The 22399-nt window shown below is 43.9% G+C and overlaps 1 protein-coding gene across 1 annotated transcript in view; it reads right to left on the reverse strand.

The window, feature by feature from the left end:
- The window catches only part of LOC128652752 (zinc finger protein 25), a 278742-nt gene that overhangs the window by 134539 nt on the left and 121804 nt on the right, over positions 1–22399 (reverse strand). Inside the window, exon 3 of the mRNA XM_053705683.1 lies at positions 5953–6654. Coding sequence (XP_053561658.1) covers positions 5953–6654 — 702 coding nt within the window. The remainder of the gene's footprint in view (positions 1–5952; positions 6655–22399) is intronic.

Raw genomic sequence — 22399 nt, forward strand, 5'->3', positions numbered from 1 at the left:
AACCCAGGTTTAGTACGCAGAACTACCTTGTCTGAATGAAAAATCAGATAAGGAGAATCACAATGTAAGGCAGATAACTCAGAGACTCTTCGAGCCGAGGAAATAGCCATCAAAAACAAAACCTTCCAGGATAACAGCTTGATATCAATGGAATGAAGGGGTTCAAATGGAACGCCTTGAAGAACATTAAGAACTAAGTTTAAGCTCCACAGCGGAGCAACAGTCTTAAACACAGGCTTAATCCTAGTTAAAGCCTGACAAAAAGCCTGAACGTCTGGAACTTCAGCCAGACGTTTGTGAAATCTGTCCCTTTAACGAACAAGCAGATAAGCCCTTTTCTAAACCCTCTTGTAGAAAGGACAATATCCTAGGAATCCTAACCTTACTCCATGAGTAACTCTTGGATTCGCACCAATATAAATATTTACGCCATATCTTATGGTAAATTTTTCTGGTAACAGGCTTCCTAGCCTGTATTAAGGTATCAATAACCGACTCCGAGAAGCCACGCTTTGATAGAATCAAGCGTTCAATCTCCATGCAGTCAGCCTCAGAGAAATTAGATTTGGATGTTTGAAAGGACCCTGAATTAGAAGGTCCTGTCTCAGAGGCAGAGACCACGGTGGAGAGGACGACATGTCCACTAGGTCTGCATACCAGGTCCTGCGTGGCCACGCAGGCGCTATCAGAATCACCGAAGCTCTCTCCTGTTTGATCTTGGCAATCAAACGAGGAAGCATCGGGAATGGGGGAAACACATAAGCCATGTTGAAGACCCAAGGGGCTGTCAGAGCATCTATCAGCACCGCTCCCGGGTCCCTGGACCTGGATCCGTAACAAGGAAGCTTGGCGTTCTGGCGAGACGCCATGAGATCCAGATCTGGTTTGCCCCAACGAAGAATCAGTTGAGCAAAGACCTCCGGATGAAGTTCCCACTCCCCCGGATGAAAAGTCTGGCGACTTAGAAAATCCACCTCCCAGTTCTCTACGCCTGGGATGTAAATCGCTGACAGGTGGCAAGAGTGAGACTCTGCCCAGCAAATTATCTTTGAGACTTCCAACATCGCTAGGGAACTTCTGGTTCCCCCTTGATGGTTGATGTAAGCCACAGTCGTGATGTTGTCCGACTGAAATCTGATGAACCTCAGAGTTGCTAACTGAGGCCAAGCTAGGAGAGCATTGAATATTGCTCTTAATTCCAGAATATTTATTGGGAGGAGTTTCTCCTCCTGAGTCCATAATCCCTGAGCTTTCAGGGAGTTCCAGACTGCGCCCCAGCCTAGAAGGCTGGCGTCTGTTGTTACAATCGTCCAATCTGGCCTGCGAAAGGTCATCCCCTTGGACAGATGTGGCCGAGAGAGCCACCATAGAAGAGAATCTCTGGTCTCTTGATCCAGATTTAGTAGGGGGGACAAATCTGAGTAATCCCCGTTCCACTGACTTAGCATGCACAATTGCAGCGGTCTGAGATGCAGGCGCGCAAATGGTACTATGTCCATTGCCGCTACCATTAAGCCGATTACTTCCATGCACTGAGCTACTGACGGGTGTGGAATGGAATGAAGGACACGGCAAGCATTTAGAAGTTTTGATAACCTGGCCTCTGTCAGGTAAATTTTCATCTCTACAGAATCTATAAGAGTCCCTAGAAAGGGAACTCTTGTAAGTGGTAATAGAGAACTTTTTTCCACGTTCACCTTCCACCCATGCGACCTCAGAAATGCCAGAACTATCTCTGTATGAGACTTGGCAGTTTGAAAACTTGACGCTTGTATCAGAATGTCGTATAGGTACGGAGTCACCGCTATGCCTCGTGGTCTTAGTACCGCCAGAAGTGAGCCCAGAACTTTTGTAAAGATTCTTGGAGCCGTAGCTAATCCGAAGGGAAGAGCTACAAACTGGTAATGCCTGTCTAGGAAAGCAAATCTTAGGTACCGATAATAATCCTTGTGAATCGGTATGTGAAGGTAGGCATCCTTTAAATCCACTGTGGTCATGTACTGACCCTCTTGGATCATGGGAAGGATGGTTCGAATAGTTTCCATTTTGAATGATGGAACTCTTAGAAATTTGTTTAGGATTTTTAAGTCCAAGATTGGTCTGAAGGTTCCCTCTTTCTTGGGAACCACAAATAGATTTGAATAGAATCCCTGCCCGTGTTCCGTCCGCGGAACTGGGTGGATCACCCCCATTAGTAAAAGGTCTTGTACACAGCGTAGAAACGCCTCTTTCTTTATTTGGTTTGCTGATAACCTTGAAAGATGAAATCTCCCTCGTGGAGGAGAAGTTTTGAAGTCCAGGAGATATCCCTGAGATATGATCTCCAACGCCCAGGGATCCTGGACATCTCTTGCCCAAGCCTGGGCGAAGAGAGAAAGTCTGCCCCCCACTAGATCCGTTTCCGGATAGGGGGCCCTCTCTTCATGCTGTCTTGGAGGCAGCAGCAGGTTTCTTGGCCTGCTTGCCCTTGTTCCAGGACTGGTTAACTTTCCAGCCCTGCCTGTAACGAGCAACAGCTCCTTCCTGTTTTGGAGCGGAGGAAGTTGATGCTGCTCCAGCCTTGAAGTTACGAAAGGCACGAAAATTAGACTGTTTGGCCTTTGATTTGGCCCTGTCCTGAGGTAGAGCATGGCCCTTACCTCTCATAATGTCAGCTATAATTTCTTTCAAGCCGGGCCCGAATAAGGTCTGCCCTTTGAAAGGAATATTAAGCAATTTAGATTCAGAAGTCACGTCAGCTGACCAGGATTTAAGCCATAGCGCTCTGCGCGCTTGGATGGCGAATCCGGAGTTCTTAGCCGTAAGTTTGGTTAAATGTACGACGGCATCAGAAACAAATGCGTTAGCTAGCTTAAGTGCTTTAAGCTTGTTCATAATTTCATCCAATGGAGCTGTGCGAATGGCCTCTTCCAGAGACTCAAACCAGAATGCCGCCGCAGCAGTGACAGGTGCAATGCATGCAAGGGGCTGTAAGATAAAACCTTGTTGAACAAACATTTTCTTAAGGTAACCCTCTAATTTCTTATCCATTGGATCTGAAAAGGCACAACTATCCTCCACCGGGATAGTGGTACGCTTAGCTAAAGTAGAAACTGCTCCCTCCACCTTAGGGACCGTCTGCCATAAGTCTCGTGTGGTGGCGTCTATAGGAAACATTTTCCTAAATATGGGAGGAGGGGAAAAGGGCACACCAGGTCTATCCCACTCCTTGCTAATAATCTCTGTAAGCCTTTTAGGTATAGGAAACACGTCAGTACACACCGGTACCGCATAGTATCTATCCAACCTACATAATTTTTCTGGAATTGCAACTGTGTTACAATCATTCAGAGCCGCTAATACCTCCCCTAGCAATATGCGGAGGTTCTCAAGCTTAAATTTAAAATTAGAAATCTCTGAATCCAGTCTCCCTGGATCAGATCCGTCACCCACAGAATGAAGCTCTCCGTCTTCACGTTCTGCAAACTGTGACGCAGTATCTGACATGGCTCTCACCTCATCCGCGCGCTCTGTCCTTAACCCAGAGCTATCGCGCTTGCCTCTTAATTCTGGCAATTTAGATAATACTTCTGTCATAACAGTAGCCATGTCTTGCAAAGTGATTTGTAAGGGCCTCCCTGATGTACTTGGCGCCACAAAATCACGCACCTCCTGAGCGGGAGGCGAAGGTACTGACACGTGAGGAGAGTTAGTCAGCATAACTTCCCCCTCGTTGTCTGGTGATAATTTCTTTACATGTAAAGATTGACTTTTATTTAAAGTAGCATCAATGCAATTAGTACATAAATTTCTATTGGGCTCCACATTGGCCTTTAAACATAGTGAACAAAGAGATTCATCTGTGTCAGACATGTTTAAACAGACTAGCAATGAGACTAGCAAGCTTGGAAATACTTTTCTAAATAAATTTACAAGCAATATAAAAAACGCTACTGTGCCTTTAAGAAGCACAAAAAGCTGTCACAGTTGAAATAACAATGAACCAAAATAGTTATAGCAACCAATTTTTCACAGTAAATGTATTAAGTTAGCAAAGGATTGCACCCACCAGCAAATGGATGATTAACCCCTTAATACCCAAAAACGGATAACAATTTAATAATTAACGTTTTTCTCACAGTCAAAACACACTGTCACAGGTCTGCTGTGACTGATTACCTCCCTCAAAATGAATTTTGAAGACCCCTGAGCTCTCTAGAGACGATCTGGATCATGGAGGATGAAGTAGACAGATTGTGACTGAATTTTTACTGCGCAAAAAAACGCTAAAATAGGTCCCTCCCACTCATATTACAACAGTGGGGAAGCTCAGAAAACTGTTTCTATGCAGAAAACAAAGATGGCCATGTGGTAAAAATCATGCCCCAATAAGTTTTATCACCAAGTACCTCACAAAAAACGATTAACATGCCAGTAAACGTTTTAAACATACATTTGAAAAGTTATGAATTGTTATTAATAAGCCTGCTACCAGTCGCTTTTACTGCAGTTAAGGCTCATACATTATTTCAGTATTAACAGTATTTTCAGAGTCAATTCCATTCCTTAGAAAAATACATTCAGTGTACACACACTCATCAGCCTAATACCAGTCGCTATCACTGCATTTAAGGCTGAACTTACTTTACATTGGTATCAGCAGTATTTTCTCAGTCAATTCCATTCCTCAGAAAAATAATTACTGCACATACCTCATTTGCAGGGGGGCCCTGCATGCTATTCCCCTTCTCTGAAGTTACCTCACTCCTCAGATGAGAACAGCCAGTGGATCTTAGTTACGTCTGCTAAGATCATAGAAAACGCAGGCAGATTCTTCTTCTAATGCTGCCTGACAATAAACAGCACACTCCGGTGCCATTTAAAATAACAAACTTTTGATTGTAGAAATAAACTAAGTTAAAAAACACCACAGACCTCTCACAGCGACCTATCTAGTTAGGCTGCAAGAGAATGACTGAATATGACATGTGAGGGGAGGAGCTATATAGCAGCTCTGCTGGGTGATCCTCTTGCAGCTTCCTGTTAGGAAGAGATATATTCCATAAGTAATGGATGACCCGTGGACTGACTACACTTAACAAGAGAAAAACCCCTTATAATGGTCCTCAGATGACAAAGGACTCCTCTAGGGAAGCTGGATGTCTCAGTCTGAAGGAAACTGCGCATCTAGAGCGCGAAACTAGGCCCCTCCCACCATGTACTGGATGTCAGAGGGGCCTTAAGAAAATACTCCTAGGAGTATCTGACTAGCCATGTGGAAAGCTAGGCCCCAAATAAAGACTTATCTCCCTCAGATAAAAAACGTTTTGCCACTAAGTAATATGAGTATTAACATGAGTATTACCCTGTTTTGTAAGCATGATCCCAGTCGTTGTTAAATCACTGCATCAAGCTTACCTCAAATACACAAGGCTCTGTCAGCATTTTCTAGAACTTATTCATCTCTCTAGAAATAAAAACACTGAACATACCTCAAAGCAGGTAATCTGCAGACCATCCCCCCAACTGAAGTTTTCCCATACTCTTCAGTTATGTGTGAGAACAGCAATGGACCTTAGTTACAAACCGCTAAGATCATCAACCTCCAGGCAGAATTCTTCTTCTAATTTCTGCCTGAGAGTAAAACAGTACAACGCCGGTACCGTTTAAAAATAACAAACTCTTGATTGAAGGTAACACTACACTAAGTCACCACATATCTCTTGATACTTCCTATTTTGTCGAGAGTTGCAAGAGAATGACTGGGGGTGGGGGTTAGGGGAGGAGCTATATAGACAGCTCTGCTGTGGGTGTCCTCTTGCAACTTCCTGTTGGGAAGGAGAATATCCCACAAGTAATGGATGAACCTGTGGACTGGATACACCTTACAAGAGAAAAGTAATGTGCTGAAAACTCTAATCATCTAAACATTTTGTGTTTTTTCTTGAGAATACAACAATTTGAAAGACTCACCTGCCCAGTTGCCTTTCCTCCTGTGACTTCTCTCATGTCGGACTAAAGCTGAGCTGGAGCAGAAGCTGCGGTCACAGAGCTGGCAGGAGAACGGACGTTCTCCCGTGTGAGTCCTCAGATGGATGATCAGACTGGTCTTCTGAGAGAAGCCCTTAGTGCAAACCTCACATTTAAATGGCTGCTCCCCGCTGTGAGTTCTCTGGTGCCGGTAAAGGACGGAGCTGCATGAAAAGCTCTTGTTGCACTGGGGACACACGAAGGGACGCTCCCCGGTGTGTGACCTCTGGTGGCGCACAAGGTAGAAATTACAGCTGAAAGTGCGGCCGCAGTCCCTGCACGTGTATCTCTGCTCCCTTGTGTGACTAGCGAGGTGCTTCTTCAGCTCATTAGGGCTTGGGAAACTTTCCCAGCAGACACCACATTTATAGTACCGGGCTGGAGCAGAAGTGACAACATCAGGGTTGGAGCGAGTAAGCTGCTTCCTGGCACTGCAGTGAAATGCTCTGTGCCGTATCAGTGTTGACCGATGACCAAAGTTGTTACCGCAGTCAGTGCAAGAAAACGGCTTTTTCCCAGTGTGCATTCTCTGATGTACGGTCAGCAATGATTGGCTTTTAAAGTCCTTCCCACAATCAGGGCAAACAACTCCAACATCAGTGTCTGATAAAGATTTATTTTCCTTAAGTTTTGGCAATTTCCCAACTAAAAAAGATCAGAAAAAACAAAAATATAACAGCATAATCACGTCTAACCAGAAATACTAAACATGACATAGTGCTGCACCAATACTCAGAGACTGAATCTGATCTTAAAGGGACAGTTTATTGTTTAAAAAGCTAGACAACAATCCCTTTATTACCCATTCCCCAGTGTTGCATAACCAGCAGTTATAAATAACAGAATTTATGCTTACCTGATAAATTACTTTCTCTTGCGGTGTATCTAGTCCACGGATTCATCCTTTAGTGTGGGATATTCTCATTCCCTACAGGAAGTGGCAGAGAGCACACAGCAGAGCTGTCCATATAGCTCCCCCTCTAGCTCCACCCCCCAGTCATTCGACCAAAGGTTAGGAAGAAAAAGGAGAAACCATAGGGTGCAGTGGTGACTGTAGTTTAAACAAAAAAAATTTCACCTGACTTAATTGCCAGGGCGGGCCGTTGACTGGATACACCGCAAGAGAAAGTAATTTATCAGGTAAGCATAAATTCTGTTTTCTCTTGCAAGGTGTATCCAGTCCACGGATTCATCCTTTACTTGTGGGATACCAATACCAAAGCTTTAGGACACGGATGAAGGGAGGGAACAAGGCAGGTACCTTAAACGGAAGGCACCACTGCTTGCAAAACCTTTCTCCCAAAAATAGCCTCCGAAGAAGCAAAAGTATGCAGTGAAGACCAAGTCGCTGCCTTACAAATCTGTTCAACAGAAGCCTCGTTTTTAAAAGCTCATGTGGAAGCCACTGCTCTGGTAGAATGAGCAGTAATAGTTTCAGGAGGCTGCTGGCCAGCAGTCTCATAGGCCAAACGGATGATGCTTTTCAGCCAAAAGGAAAGAGAGGTAGCAGTCGCTTTCTGACCTCTCCTTTTACCAGAATAGATAACAAACAAGGAAGATGTTTGTCTGAAATCCTTAGTTGCATGTAAATAGAACTTTAGAGCACGAACTACATCAAGATTGTGCAAGAGACGTTCCTTCTTCGAAGCAGGATTAGGACACAGAGAAGGAACAACTATCTCCTGGTTAATATTCTTGTTGGAAACAACTTTAGGAAGAAAACCAGGTTTGGTACGCAAAACTACCTTATCTGCGACGAACACCAGGTAAGGTGAATCACACTGTAAGGAAGATAATTCTGAGACTCTTCGAGCAGAAGAGATAGCTACCAAAAACAAAACTTTCCAAGATAACAACTTAATATCTATGGAATGTAAAGGATCAAACGGAACCCCTTGAAGAACTGAAAGAACTAGATTTAGACTCCATGGCGGAGCCACAAGTTTATAGACAGGCTTGATTCTGACTAAAGCCTGTGCAAACGCTTGAACGTCTGGTACCTCTGCCAGACGCTTGTGTAAAAGGATAGACAGAGCAGATTTCTGTCCCTTTAAGGAACTAGCTGACAATCCTTTCTCCAATCCTTCTTGGAGAAAAGACAATATCCTGGGAATCCTAATCTTACTCCATGAGTAACCCTTGGATTCACACCAAGAAAGATATTTCTGTCATATTTTATGGTAGATTTTCCTGGTGACAGGCTTTCTAGCCTGAATCAGAGTATCTATAACTGACTCAGAGAAACCACGCTTTGATAGAATTAAGCGTTCAATCTCCAAGCAGTCAGACGTAGAGAAAACATAATTTATGCTTACCTGATAAATTCCTTTCTTCTGTTGTGTGATCAGTCCACGGGTCATCATTACTTCTGGGATATAACTCCTCCCCAACAGGAAATGCAAGAGGATTCACCCAGCAGAGCTGATATAGCTCCTCCCCTCTACGTCAGTCCCAGTCATTCGACCAAGAATCAACGAGAAAGGAGTAACCAAGGGTGAAGTGGTGACTGGAGTATAATTTAAAAGATATTTACCTGCCTTAAAAACAGGGCGGGCCGTGGACTGATCACACAACAGAAGAAAGGAATTTATAAGGTAAGCATAAATTATGTTTTCTTCTGTTATGTGTGATCAGTCCACGGGTCATCATTACTTCTGGGATACCAATACCAAAGCAAAAGTACACGGATGACGGGAGGGATAGGCAGGCTCATTATACAGAAGGAACCACTGCCTGAAGAACCTTTCTCCCAAAAATAGCCTCCGAAGAAGCAAAAGTGTCAAATTTGTAAAATTTGGAAAAAGTATGAAGCGAAGACCAAGTTGCAGCCTTGCAAATCTGTTCAACAGAGGCCTCATTCTTAAAGGCCCAAGTGGAAGCCACAGCTCTAGTGGAATGAGCTGTAATTCTTTCAGGAGGCTGCTGTCCAGCAGTCTCATAGGCTAAACGTATTATGTTACGAAGCCAAAAAGAGAGAGAGGTAGCAGAAGCTTTTTGACCTCTCCTCTGTCCAGAATAAACGACAAACAGGGAAGAAGTTTGACGAAACTCTTTAGTTGCCTGCAAGTAGAACTTGAGGGCACGAACTACATCCAGATTGTGTAGAAGACGTTCCTTCTTTGAAGAAGGATTTGGACACAAGGATGGAACAACAATCTCTTGATTGATATTCCTGTTAGTAACTACCTTAGGTAAGAACCCAGGTTTAGTACGCAGAACTACCTTGTCTGAGTGAAAAATCAGATAAGGAGAATCACAATGTAATGCTGATAACTCAGAGACTCTTCGAGCCGAGGAAATAGCCATTAAAAACAGAACTTTCCAAGATAACAATTTTATATCAATGGAATGAAGGGGTTCAAACGGAACACCCTGTAAAACGTTAAGAACTAAGTTTAAACTCCATGGTGGAGCAACAGCTTTAAACACAGGCTTGATCCTAGCTAAAGCCTGACAAAAGGCCTGGACGTCTGGATTTTCTGACAGACGCCTGTGTAACAAGATGGACAGAGCTGAAATCTGTCCCTTTAATGAACTAGCCGATAAACCCTTTTCTAAGCCCTCTTGTAGAAAGGACAAGATCCTAGAGATCCTAACTTTACTCCAGGAGTAACGTTTGGATTCACACCAGTATAGGTATTTACGCCATATTTTATGGTAAATCTTTCTGGTAACAGGCTTCCTAGCCTGTATCAGGGTATCAATAACCGACTCAGAAAAACCACGTTTTGATAAAATCAAGCGTTCAATTTCCAAGCAGTCAGTTTCAGAGAAGTTAGATTTTGATGTTTGAACGGACCCTGTATCAGAAGGTCCTGTCTTAGAGGTAGAGACCAAGGTGGACAGGATGACATGTCCACTAGATCTGCATACCAAGTCCTGCGTGGCCATGCAGGTGCTATTAGAATCACTGATGCTCTCTCCTGTTTGATTTTGGCAATCAATCGAGGAAGCAGCGGGAAGGGTGGAAACACATAAGCCATCCCGAAGTTCCAAGGTGCTGTCAAAGCATCTATCAGAACCGCTCCCGGATCCCTGGATCTGGACCCGTAGTGAGGAAGTTTGGCGTTCTGGCGAGACGCCATGAGATCTATCTCTGGTTTGCCCCAACGTCGAAGTATTTGGGCAAAGACCTCCGGATGAAGTTCCCACTCCCCCGGATGAAAAGTCTGGCGACTCAAGAAATCCGCCTCCCAGTTCTCCACTCCCGGGATGTGGATTGCTGACAGGTGGCAAGAGTGAGACTCTGCCCATCGAATTATCTTTGATACTTCCATCATTGCTAGGGAGCTTTTTGTCCCTCCCTGATGGTTGATGTAAGCTACAGTCGTGATATTGTCCGACTGAAACCTGATGAACCCCCGAGTTGTTAATTGGGGCCAAGCCAGAAGGGCATTGAGAACTGCTCTCAATTCCAGAATGTTTATTGGAAGGAGACTCTCCTCCTGATTCCATAATCCCTGAGCCTTCAGAGAATTCCAGACAGCGCCCCAACCTAGTAGGCTGGCGTCTGTTGTTACAATTGTCCAGTCTGGCCTGCTGAATGGCATCCCCCTGGACAGGTGTGGCCGATGAAGCCACCATAGAAGAGAATTTCTGGTCTCTTGATTCAGATTCAGAGTAGGGGACAAATCTGAGTAATCCCCATTCCACTGACTTAGCATGCATAATTGCAGCGGTCTGAGGTGTAGGCGTGCAAAAGGTACTATGTCCATTGCCGCTACCATTAAGCCGATCACCTCCATGCATTGAGCTACTGACGGGTGTTGAATGGAATGAAGGACACGGCATGCATCTTGAAGTTTTGTTAACCTGTCCTCTGTCAGGTAAATCTTCATTTCTACAGAATCTATAAGAGTCCCCAAGAATGGAACTCTTGTGAGAGGAAAAAGAGAACTCTTCCTTTCGTTCACTTTCCATCCATGCGACCTTAGAAATGCCAGAACTAACTCTGTATGAGACTTGGCAGTTTGAAAGCTTGAAGCCTGTATTAGAATGTCGTCTAGATACGGAGCTACCGAAATCCCTCGCGGTCTTAGTACCGCCAGGAGGGCACCTAGAATCTTTGTGAAGATTCTTGGGGCCGTAGCCAATCCGAATGGAAGAGCTACAAACTGGTAGTGCCTGTCTAGGAAGGCAAACCGTAGATACCGGTGATGATCTTTGTGGATCGGTATGTGAAGGTAAGCATCTTTTAAATCCACTGTGGTCATGTACTGACCCTTTTGGATCATGGGCAAGATTGTTCGAATAGTTTCCATTTTGAACGATGGGACTCTTAGGAATTTGTTTAGAATCTTTAAATCTAAGATTGGTCTGAAGGTTCCCTCTTTTTTGGGAACCACAAACAGGTTTGAGTAGAACCCTTGTCCTTGTTCCGACCGCGGAACCGGATGGATCACTCCCATTAATAACAGATCTTGTACACAGCGTAGAAACGCTTCTTTCTTTATCTGGTTTGTTGACAATCTTGACAGATGAAATCTCCCTCTTGGGGGAGATAATTTGAAGTCTAGAAGGTATCCCTGAGATATGATCTCTAGCGCCCAGGGATCCTGAACATCTCTTGCCCAGGCCTGGGCGAAGAGAGAAAGTCTGCCCCCCACTAGATCCGGTCCCGGATCGGGGGCTCTCGGTTCATGCTGTCTTTGGGGCAGCAGCAGGTTTCCTGGCCTGTTTGCCCTTGTTCCAGGACTGGTTGGGCTTCCAGCCTTGCCTGTAACGAGCAACAGCTCCTTCCTGTTTTGGTGCAGTGGAGGTTGATGCTGCTCCTGTTTTGAAATTCCGAAAGGGACGAAAATTAGACTGTCTAGCCTTAGCTTTGGCTTTGTCTTGAGGTAGGGCGTGGCCCTTACCTCCTGTAATGTCAGCGATAATTTCTTTCAAACCGGGCCCAAATAAGGACTGCCCCTTGAAAGGTATATTAAGTAATTTGGACTTAGAAGTAACATCAGCTGACCAGGATTTTAGCCACAGTGCCCTACGTGCCTGTATGGCGAATCCTGAGTTCTTAGCCGTAAGTTTGGTTAAATGTACTACGGCCTCCGAAATGAATGAATTAGCTAGTTTAAGGACTCTAAGCCTGTCCATAATGTCGTCTAGCGTATATGAACTAAGGTTCTCTTCCAGAGACTCAATCCAAAATGCTGCCGCAGCCGTAATCGGCGCGATACATGCAAGGGGTTGCAAAATAAAACCTTGTTGAACAAACATTTTCTTAAGGTAACCCTCCAATTTTTTATCCATTGGATCTGAAAAGGCACAGCTATCCTCCACCGGGATAGTGGTACGCTTAGCTAGAGTAGAAACTGCTCCCTCCACCTTAGGGACCGTTTGCCATAAGTCCCGAGTGGTGGCGTCTATTGGAAACATCTTTCTAAATATTGGAGGGGGTGAGAACGGCACACCGGGTCTATCCCACTCCTTAGTAACAATTTCAGTTAATCTCTTAGGTATAGGAAAAACGTCAGTACTCGCCGGTACCGCAAAGTATTTATCCAACCTACATAGTTTCTCTGGTATTGCAACGGTGTTACAATCATTGAGAGCTGCTAAGACCTCCCCTAGTAATACACGGAGGTTCTCCAATTTAAATTTAAAATTTGAAATATCTGAATCCAATCTGTTTGGATCAGAACCGTCACCCACAGAATGAAGCTCTCCGTCCTCATGCTCTGCAAGCTGTGACGCAGTATCAGACATGGCCCTAGTATTGTCAGCGCACTCTGTTCTCACCCCAGAGTGATCACGCTTGCCTCTTAGCTCAGGTAATTTAGACAAAACTTCAGTCATAACAGTAGCCATATCTTGTAATGTTATCTGTAATGGCCGCCCAGATGTACTAGGCGCCATAATATCACGCACCTCCCGGGCGGGAGATGCAGGTACTGCCGCGTGAGGCGAGTTAGTCGGCATAACTCTCCCCTCGCAGATTGGTGAAATTTGTTCACATTGTACAGATTGACTTTTATTTAAAGTAGCATCAATACAGTTAGTACATAAATTTCTATTGGGCTCCACCTTGGCATTGGAACAAATGACACAGATATCCTCTGAGTCAGACATGTTTAACACACTAGCAATAACTTGCAACCTGGTTATAATCTTTTTTAGCAAAAACGTACTGTGCCTCAAAGAGGTACTTAAACGATTAAATGATTAAATGACAGTTGAGATAATAAACTGAGAACAGTTATAGCATCAACTTTAAAACAACACAACTTTTAGCAAGGTTTTGTTCCCATTAGTAAGATAACATAACTAAATTTGACATAAAAATTATTGAGTAACGTCTTTATCCACAGTCAATATAAAAAATTCTCACAGCTCTGCTGAGAGAATGTACCTCCCTTCAAGAAGTTTGAAGACCCCTGAGATCTGTCAGAGATGAACCGGATCATGCAGGAAAAATAATAGCTGACTGGAAATTGTTGATGCGTAGCAAAGAGCGCCAAAAACGGCCCCTCCCTCTCACACACAGCAGTGAAGAGAAACGAAACTGTCACAATTCAAAATAAACTACTGCCAAGTGGAAAATAAAGCCCAAACATTTATTTACTCAGTACCTCAGCAGTGTAAACGATTCTACATTCCAGCAAAAACGTTTAACATGATATAATACTTATTAAAAAGATTAGTGACCTTTAACTAAGTAGTTCCGGTGAAGTACCATTCCCAGAATACTGAAGTGTATACATACATGTCATTATAACGGTATAGCAGGATTTTCTCATCAATTCCATTCAGAAAATAAAAACTGCTACATACCTCAATGCAGATTCATCTGCCCCTGTCCCCTGATCTGAAGCTTTTACCTCCCTCAGATGGCCGAGAACAGCAATATGATCTTAACTACTCCGGTTAAAATCATAGTAAAAACTCTGGTAGATTCTTCCTCAAAGTCTGCCAGAGAAGTAATAACACGCTCCGGTGCTATTATAAAATAACAAACTTTTGATTGAAGTCATAAAAACTAAGTATAATCACCATAGTCCTCTCACACATCCTATCTAGTCGTTGGGTGCAAGAGAATGACTGGGACTGACGTAGAGGGGAGGAGCTATATCAGCTCTGCTGGGTGAATCCTCTTGCATTTCCTGTTGGGGAGGAGTTATATCCCAGAAGTAATGATGACCCGTGGACTGATCACACATAACAGAAGAAATTAGATTTGGATGCTTGAACGGACCCTGTATTGGAAGATCCTGCCTCATTGGCAGTGTCCATGGTGGGACAGATGACATGTCCACTAGGTCTGCATACCAAGTCCTGCGTGGCCACGCAGGCGCTATCAGAATCACCGAAGCCTTCTCCTGCTTGATTCTGGCGACCAGACGAGGGAGAAGGGGAAAACGGTGGGAAAACATAAGCCCGATTGAAGGACCAAGGCGCTGCTAGAGCATCTATCAATACCGCCTTGGGGTCCCGGGACCTGGATCCGTAGAGAGGAAGTTTGGTGTTCTGACGGGACGCCATCAGATCCAACTCTGGAGTGCCCCATAGCTGAGTCAGCTGGGCAAATACCTCCGGGTGGAGTTCCCACTCCCCCGGGTGAAAAGTCTGACGACTCAGAAAATCCGCCTCCCAGTTGTCTACTCCTGGGATGTGAATTGCTGAGAGAAGGCAGGAGTGATCCTCCGCCCACCTGATTATTTTGGTTACTTCCTTCATCGCTAGGAACTCTTTTTTCCCCCCTGATGATTGATGTAAGCTACAGTCGTGATGTTGTCCGACTGAAATCTGATGACTTTGGCCGCAGCAAGTTGAGGCCATGCCTGAAGCGCGTTGAATATCGCCCTCAGTTCCAGAATGTTTATCAGGAGAAGAGATTCTTCCCGAGACCATAAGCCCTGAGCTTTCAGGGAGTCCCAGACTGCGCCCTAGCCTAACAGACTGGCGTCGGTCGTTACGATGATCCACTCTGGTCTGCGGAAACATATTCCCTGAGACAGGTGATCCTGAGACAACCACCAGAGAAGAGAATCTCTGGTCCCCTGGTCCAACTGTATTTGAGGAGACAAATCTGCATAATCCCTATTCCACTGTTTGAGCATGCATAGTTGCAGTGGTCTGAGATGTATCCGAGCAAAAGGGACTATGTCCATTGCTGCTACCATTAATCCGATTGCCTCCATGCACTGAGCTACAGATGGCCGAGGAATGGAATGAAGAACTCGGCAAGTAGTTAAAAGTTTTAACTTTCTGACCTCCGTCAGAAATATTTTCATTTCTACCGAATCTATCAGAGTTCCTAGGAAGGAAACCCTTGTGAGTGGGGATAGAGAACTCTTTTTGACGTTCACCTTCCACCCGTGAGACCTCAGAAAGGCCAATACAATCTCTGTGTGAGACTTGGCTCTTTGAAAAGACGGCGCCTGAATTAAGATGTTGTCCAAATAAGGCGCTACTGCTATGCCCCGCGGTCTTAGAACTGCCAGAAGGGACCCTAGTACCTTTGTGAAAATTCTGGGAGCAGTGGCTAACCAGAATGGAAGAGCCACGAACTGGTAATGCTTGTCTAGGAAAGCGAACCTGAGAAACTGATGATGATCTTTGTGGATAGGAATGTGCAGGTACGCATCCTTTAGATCCACGGTAGTCATATATTGACCTTCCTGGATCATATTTAAGATTTTTAGATCTAGGATTGGTCTGAAAGTTCCTTCTTTTTTGGGAACCACAAACAGGTTTGAGTAAAAACCCAGTCCTTGTTCTGCCATTGGAACTGGGTGTATCACTCCCATTGTATATAGATCTTCTACACAGCGTAAGAACGCCTCTTTCTTTGTCTGGTCTGTAGACAGACGAGAAATGTGGAACCTTCCCCTTGGAGGGGAGTCCTTGAATTCTAGAAGATATTCCTGGGAAACAATCTCTAATGCCCAGGGATCGTGAACATCTCTTGCCCAGGCCTGAGCGAAGAGAGAGAGTCTGCCCCCTACTAGATCCGGTCCCGGATCGGGGGGCTACCCCTTCATGCTGTCTTGGTAGCAGCTGCAGGCTTTTTGGCCTGTTTACCCAGTTCCAGCCCTGGTAAGGCTTCCAGGTTGCCTTGGGCTGTGAAGCGTTACCCTCTTGCTTTGCAGCCGTAGAGGCTGAAGCAGGACCGTTCCTGAAATTACGAAAGGAACGAAAATTAGCTTTGTTTTTAGCCTTAAAGGGCTTGTCCTGAGGAAGAGCATGGCCCTTTCCCCCGGTAATTTCTGAAATAATCTCTTTCAATTCTGGCCAGAAGAGGGTCTTTCCTTTGAAAGGGATATTTAATAATTTGGATTTTGACAACACATCGGCCGACCAGGACTTGAGCCAAAGCGCTCTGCGCGCCATAATAGCGAAACCTGAATTTTTTGCCGCCAACTTAGCTAATTGCAAAGCGGCATCTGTGATAAAAGAATAAGCCAGCTTTAGAGCCTTAATTCTATCCATAATTTCATCGTATGAGGTCTCCGTCTGGAGCGAGTCCTCCAGCGCCTCAAACCAGAAAGCAGCTGCAGTAGTTACAGGAATAATGCAGGCAATAGGTTGGAGAAGAAAACCTTGTTGAACAAAAATTTTCTTAAGTAAACCCTCTAACTTCTTATCCATAGGGTCTTTAAAAGCACAACTGTCTTCAATTGGTATGGTTGTGCGTTTAGCAAGTGAAGAAACAGCCCCCTTCTACCTTAGGGACCGTCTGCCACGAGTCCCGCATGGGGTCAGTTATGGGGAACATTTTCTTAAAAATAGGGGGGGGGGAACAAAAGGGACACCTGGTCTATCCCACTCCCTAGTAACGATATTCGCAACCCTCTTAGGGACCGGAAACGCATCAGTGTATACAGGAACCTCTAGGTACTTGTCCATTTTACACAATTTCTCTGGGACCACCATAGGGTCACAATCATCCAGAGTAGCTAATACCTCCCTTAGTAATACGCGGAGGTGTTCTAATTTAAATTTAAACGCCAATGTATCTGACTCTTCCTGATGAGAAACCTTTCCTGAGTCGAAAATTTCTCCCTCAGACATCAAATCCCTCACCCCCACTTCAGAGCGTTGTGAGGGCACATCAGATAAGGCTACCGAAGCTTCAGACTGCTCATAATCTGTTCTTAAAACAGAGCTATCGTGCGTTGCAGGGAAAACTGGCAGTTTAGATAGAAAGGCCGCAAGGGAATTATCCATGACTGCCGCTAGTTGTTGCAATGTAATAGGGGCAGACGCACTAGAGGTACTAGGCATCGCTTGAGCGGGCGTAACTGGTTGTGACACATGGGGAGAGGTAGACAGACTATCCTCATTACCTTCAGTCTGAGAATCATCTAGGGCCACACTTTTAAGTGCAACAAAATGATCTTTAAAGTGTATAGACATATTAGTGCAATTGGGACACATTCTGAGAGGGGGTTCCACCATGGCTTCTAAACACATTGAACAAGGATTTTCCTTGGTCTCAGACATGTTTAATAGACTAGTAATATGCACAAACAGGCTTAGAAGACACTATAAACAAGTAAAATATACAATTTGAAAAATTTTTACCGTGCCTTTAAGAAATAAAAAGGACACACAATTTTACAAAACAGTGAAAAATGCAGCAATCTTTTTGAAATTTTCACAGTATGTACCTAAAGCCTTAGTAAGATTGCACCACTAGCAAGAAAAACTATTAACCCCTTAATGCCCAAACCGGAGCAGCCTAAAGCCAACAACCGGTTAATTAACTACAGCACCTTGCCACAGCACTGCTGTGGCCCTACCTGCCCTTAGGGATCAGATTTGGGGGAATAAAGCTTCTTTTAGTCTTTAGTGCTTTAAAAGTGTCTCCCAACGAGTATTTCTTAAACCAAATAATCGATTGCCCTGAATTAGTGTCAACCAGCATAATTAGCCCTGCTATGTAAGCATTCAATTCTTTACTAAGTCTCAGAACATAGCTTACCCTCCCCACATGGGGATATTGTCAGTCTTCTAGCATTATCTCAGTCTTGTCTAGAAATAAATGACTAAACATACCTCATTGCAGTCAAGCCTGCAAACTGTTCCCCCCAACTGAAGTTTTCTGGTACTCCTCAGTCCTGTGTGGGAACAGCAATGGATTTTAGTTACAACATGCTAAAATCATCTTCCTCTCAGCAGAATTCTTCATCTTTTTTTCTGCCAGAGAGTAAATGGTACAAACCGGTACCATTTAAAAATAACAAACTTTTGATTGAAGATATAAAACTACAATTATAACACCACATTCACTTTACCCTCCCGTAGAGAGACCCTAGTGCTTAGAGCCGGCAAAGAGAATGACTGGGGGGTGGAGCTAGAGGGGGAGCTATATGGACAGCTCTGCTGTGTGCTCTCTTTGCCACTTCCTGTAGGGAATGAGAATATCCCACAAGTAAAGGATGAATCCGTGGACTGGATACACCTTGCAAGAGAAATATACTTTTTTACCTCTGTGATTACCTTGTATCTAAGCATCTGCAGACTAGATCCTTATCAGTTATTTTGTCAGACTTGCATTTTAGCCAATCAGTGCTGACTCATAAGTAACTCCACAGAAGTGAGCACAATGTTATATATATGGCACATATGAACTAGCACTGTCTGTGAAAAACTGTCAAAATGCACTAAGAGGCAGCCTTCAAGGGCTTAGATAGGTGCATATGCTAATTTCTAGGTTTAGATTTCAACAAAAAATACCAAGAGTACAAAGCAAATTGTTTAAAATTACATCTTAATCATGCAAGTTTATTTTTGACAAGACTGTATTTTTAAATCCTCAGTCTAAACAATAAGTGTCAAAAACAGAACCTCGCATTGAAGCTTTAAAAGGACAGGCACTTATTTTTTTTATTTGCTGGCTTCATTCCACTTCTATGAGTCTAAAAAAATATATCTATCTAATGAACTGGGTCAAGAAACACCCATTCTATAAGCCCACAGGCAGAACTTTTATTTTTTTTTCTGATGATATTTCTTTAGTGAAAATTTTTCTGCAGTGTCTCACTGCGCGCACACACACACACATATATATATATATATATACATATATATATACACATAACACACACACACATATATATACACACATATACATTATATATATATATATATATATATATATATATATATATATATATATATATATATATATACACTGCTCAAAAAAATAAAGGGAACACTTGAACAACACAAAGTAACTCCAAGTCAATCACACTTCTGTGAAATCAAACTGTCCACTTAGGAAGCAACACTGAGTGACAATCAATTTCACATGCTGTTGTGCAAATGGAATAGACAACAGGTGGAAATTATAGGCAATTAGCAAGACACCCCCAATAAAGGAGGGGTTCTGCAGGCAGTGACCACAGACCACTTCTCAGTTCCTATGCTTTCTGTCTGATATTTTGGTCACTTTTGAATGCTGGCAGTGCTTTCACTCTAGTGGTAGCATGAGACGGAGTCTACAACCCACACAAGTGGCTCAGGTAGTGTAGCTCATTCCAGGATGGCACATCAATGCGAGCTTTGGCAAGAAGGTTTGCTGTGTCTGTCAGCGTAGTGTCCAGAGCATGGAGGCGCTACCAGGAGGCAGGCCAGTACATCAGGAGACGTGGAGGAGGCCGTAAGAGGGCAACAACCCAGCAGCAGGATCACTACCTCCACCTTTGTGCAAGGAGGAACAGGAGGAGCACTGCCAGAGCCCTGCAAAATGACCTCCAGCAGGCCACAAATGTGCATGTGTCTGCTCAAACGGTCATAAACAGACTCCATGAGGGTGGTATGAGGGCCTGACGTCCACAGGTGGGGGTTGTGCTTACAGCCCAACACCGTGCAGGACGTTTGGAATTTTCCAGAGAACACCAAGATTGGCAAATTCACCACTGGCGCCCTGTGCTCTTCACAGATGAAAGCAGGTTCACACTGAGCACATGTGACAGATGTGAAAGAGTCTGGAGACGCCGTGGATAACGTTCTGCTGCCTGCAACATCCTCCAGCATGACCAGTTTGGCAGTGGGTCAGTAATGGTGTGGGGTGGCATTTCTTTGGCAGGCCGCACAGCCCTCCATGTGGTCGCCAGAGGTAGCCTGACTGCCATTAGGTACCGAGATGAGATCCTCAGAACCCTTGTGAGACCATATGCTGGTGCGGTTGGCCCTGGGTTCCTCCTAATGCAAGACAATGCTAGACCTCATGTGGCTGGAATGTGTCAGCAGTTCCTGCAAAACGAAGGCATTGATGCTATGGACTGGCCCACCCGTTCCCCAGACCTGAATCCAATTGAGCACATCTGTGACATCATGTCTTGTTCCATCCACCAACGTCACGTTGCACCACAGACTGTCCAGGAGTTGGCAGATGCTTTAGTCCAGGTCTGGGTGGAGATCCCTCAGGAGACCATCCGCCACCTCATCAGGAGCATGCACAGGCATTGTAGGGAGGTCATACAGGCACGTGGAGGCCACACACACTACTGAGCCTCATTTTTACTTGTTTTAAGGACATTATATCAAAGTTGGATCAGCCTGTAGTGTGTTTTTCCACTTTAATTTTGAGTGTGACTCCAAATCCAGAACTCCATAGGTTGAAACATTTGATTTCCATTTTTTAATTTTTGTGTGATTTTGTTGTCAGCACATTCAACTATGTAAAGAACACAGTATTTCATTAGAATATTTAATTCATTCAGATCTAGGATTTGTTATTTTAGTGTTCCCTTTATTTTTTGGAGCAGTGTATATATATATATATATATATATATATATATATATATATATATATATATATATATATATATATATATATACACACATACACACACACACACATATATATATACATACACACACACACATTTATTAAAGAAAAGAAAATCTGGCTCCTAAAAGTATTTTGGTTGGACTTAAAATAAATTTATTAAGCTCTGACACTGGAGTTCAGGAAGGGGGAGGAAATGGACACACACACACACGCACATACACACACAGAGATATATACACACACACACACACAGATACACACAGAGATACACATACAGACAGACACACACACAGAGATACACACACAGAGATACAAATACACACAAAGAGACACCACACACACACAGATACACATAGGGATACACACACACAGAGATACACACACACACACACACACACACAGATACACACACACACACACGGTGAGTCCACAGATCATCTTAATTACTTTTGGGAACCAATATCCAAGCTAGAGGACACGGATGATAAGGGAGGGACAAGACAGTTAACCTAAACAGAAGGCACCACTGCTTGAAGACCCTTTCTCCCAAAAGAAGCCTCTGTTGAAGTAAAAGTATCAAATTTGTAAAATTTTGAAAAAGTATGCAAAGATGACCAAGTCGCAGCCTTGCAAAGCTGATCTACAGAAGCTCCATTTTTGAAAGCACAAGAAGATTAAACAGCCCTCGTGGAATGAGCCGTGATTCTCTCACGAGGCTGCTGACCAGCAGTCTCATATGCCAAGCGAATAACACATCTCAACCAACAAGAAAGAGCCGTAGCTTTCTTACCCTTACGCTTCCCAGAAAAGACAACAAATAAAGAAGACTGGGGAAAATCCTTAGTCGCTTGCAAATAATATTTCAATGCACGAACCACATCCAGGTTGTGCAACAAAAGCTCCTTATGAGAAGAAGGATTAGGACACAAAGAAGGAACAACAATCTCTTGATTAATATTCTTATCAAAAACAACCTTGGGAAGAAAACCCAAGGCAGTACGCAGAACTACCTTATCAGAGTGAAAAATAAGAAAAGGCAATTCATACTGTAAGGCTGAAAGCTCCGAAACTCTGAGCCGAAGAAATAGCCACCAGAAACAAAACCTTCCAAGACTACATCTTAATAACCAAAGAATGCATAGGTTCAAACGGAGCCTGTTGAAGTACTCTAAGAACCAAATTAAGACTCCAAGGTGGAGTAGTAGACTTAAACACAGGCCGAATTCTAACCAAGGCCTGACAAAAAGAATGAACATCTGGCACATCCATCAGGCGCTTGTGCAATAAAATAGACAAAGCAGAAATTTGACCCTTCAGGATACTAGCAGATAAACCTTTCTCCAAACCCTCCAGGAGAAAAGACAAAATCATAGGAATCCTAACTCTACTCCACGAGTAGCCTTTGGATTCGCACCAATACAAATATTTACGCCAAATCTTATAATAAATCTTCTTAGTCACAGGCTTACAAGACTGACTGACTCAGAAAAACCATGCTTAAAAAAAATCAAGCGCTCAATCGCCAAGCAGTCAGCTTCAGAGAAACGAGATTTAGATGAAGGAAGGGACCCTGCAGAAGAAGGTCCTTCCTTAATGGAAGACGCCAAGGTGGAAGGGAAGACATCTCCACCAGATCTGCAAACCAGATTATGC

Source organism: Bombina bombina, chromosome 3, assembly GCF_027579735.1.
Source record: "Bombina bombina isolate aBomBom1 chromosome 3, aBomBom1.pri, whole genome shotgun sequence".
Taxonomy (NCBI): Eukaryota; Metazoa; Chordata; class Amphibia; order Anura; family Bombinatoridae; genus Bombina; species Bombina bombina.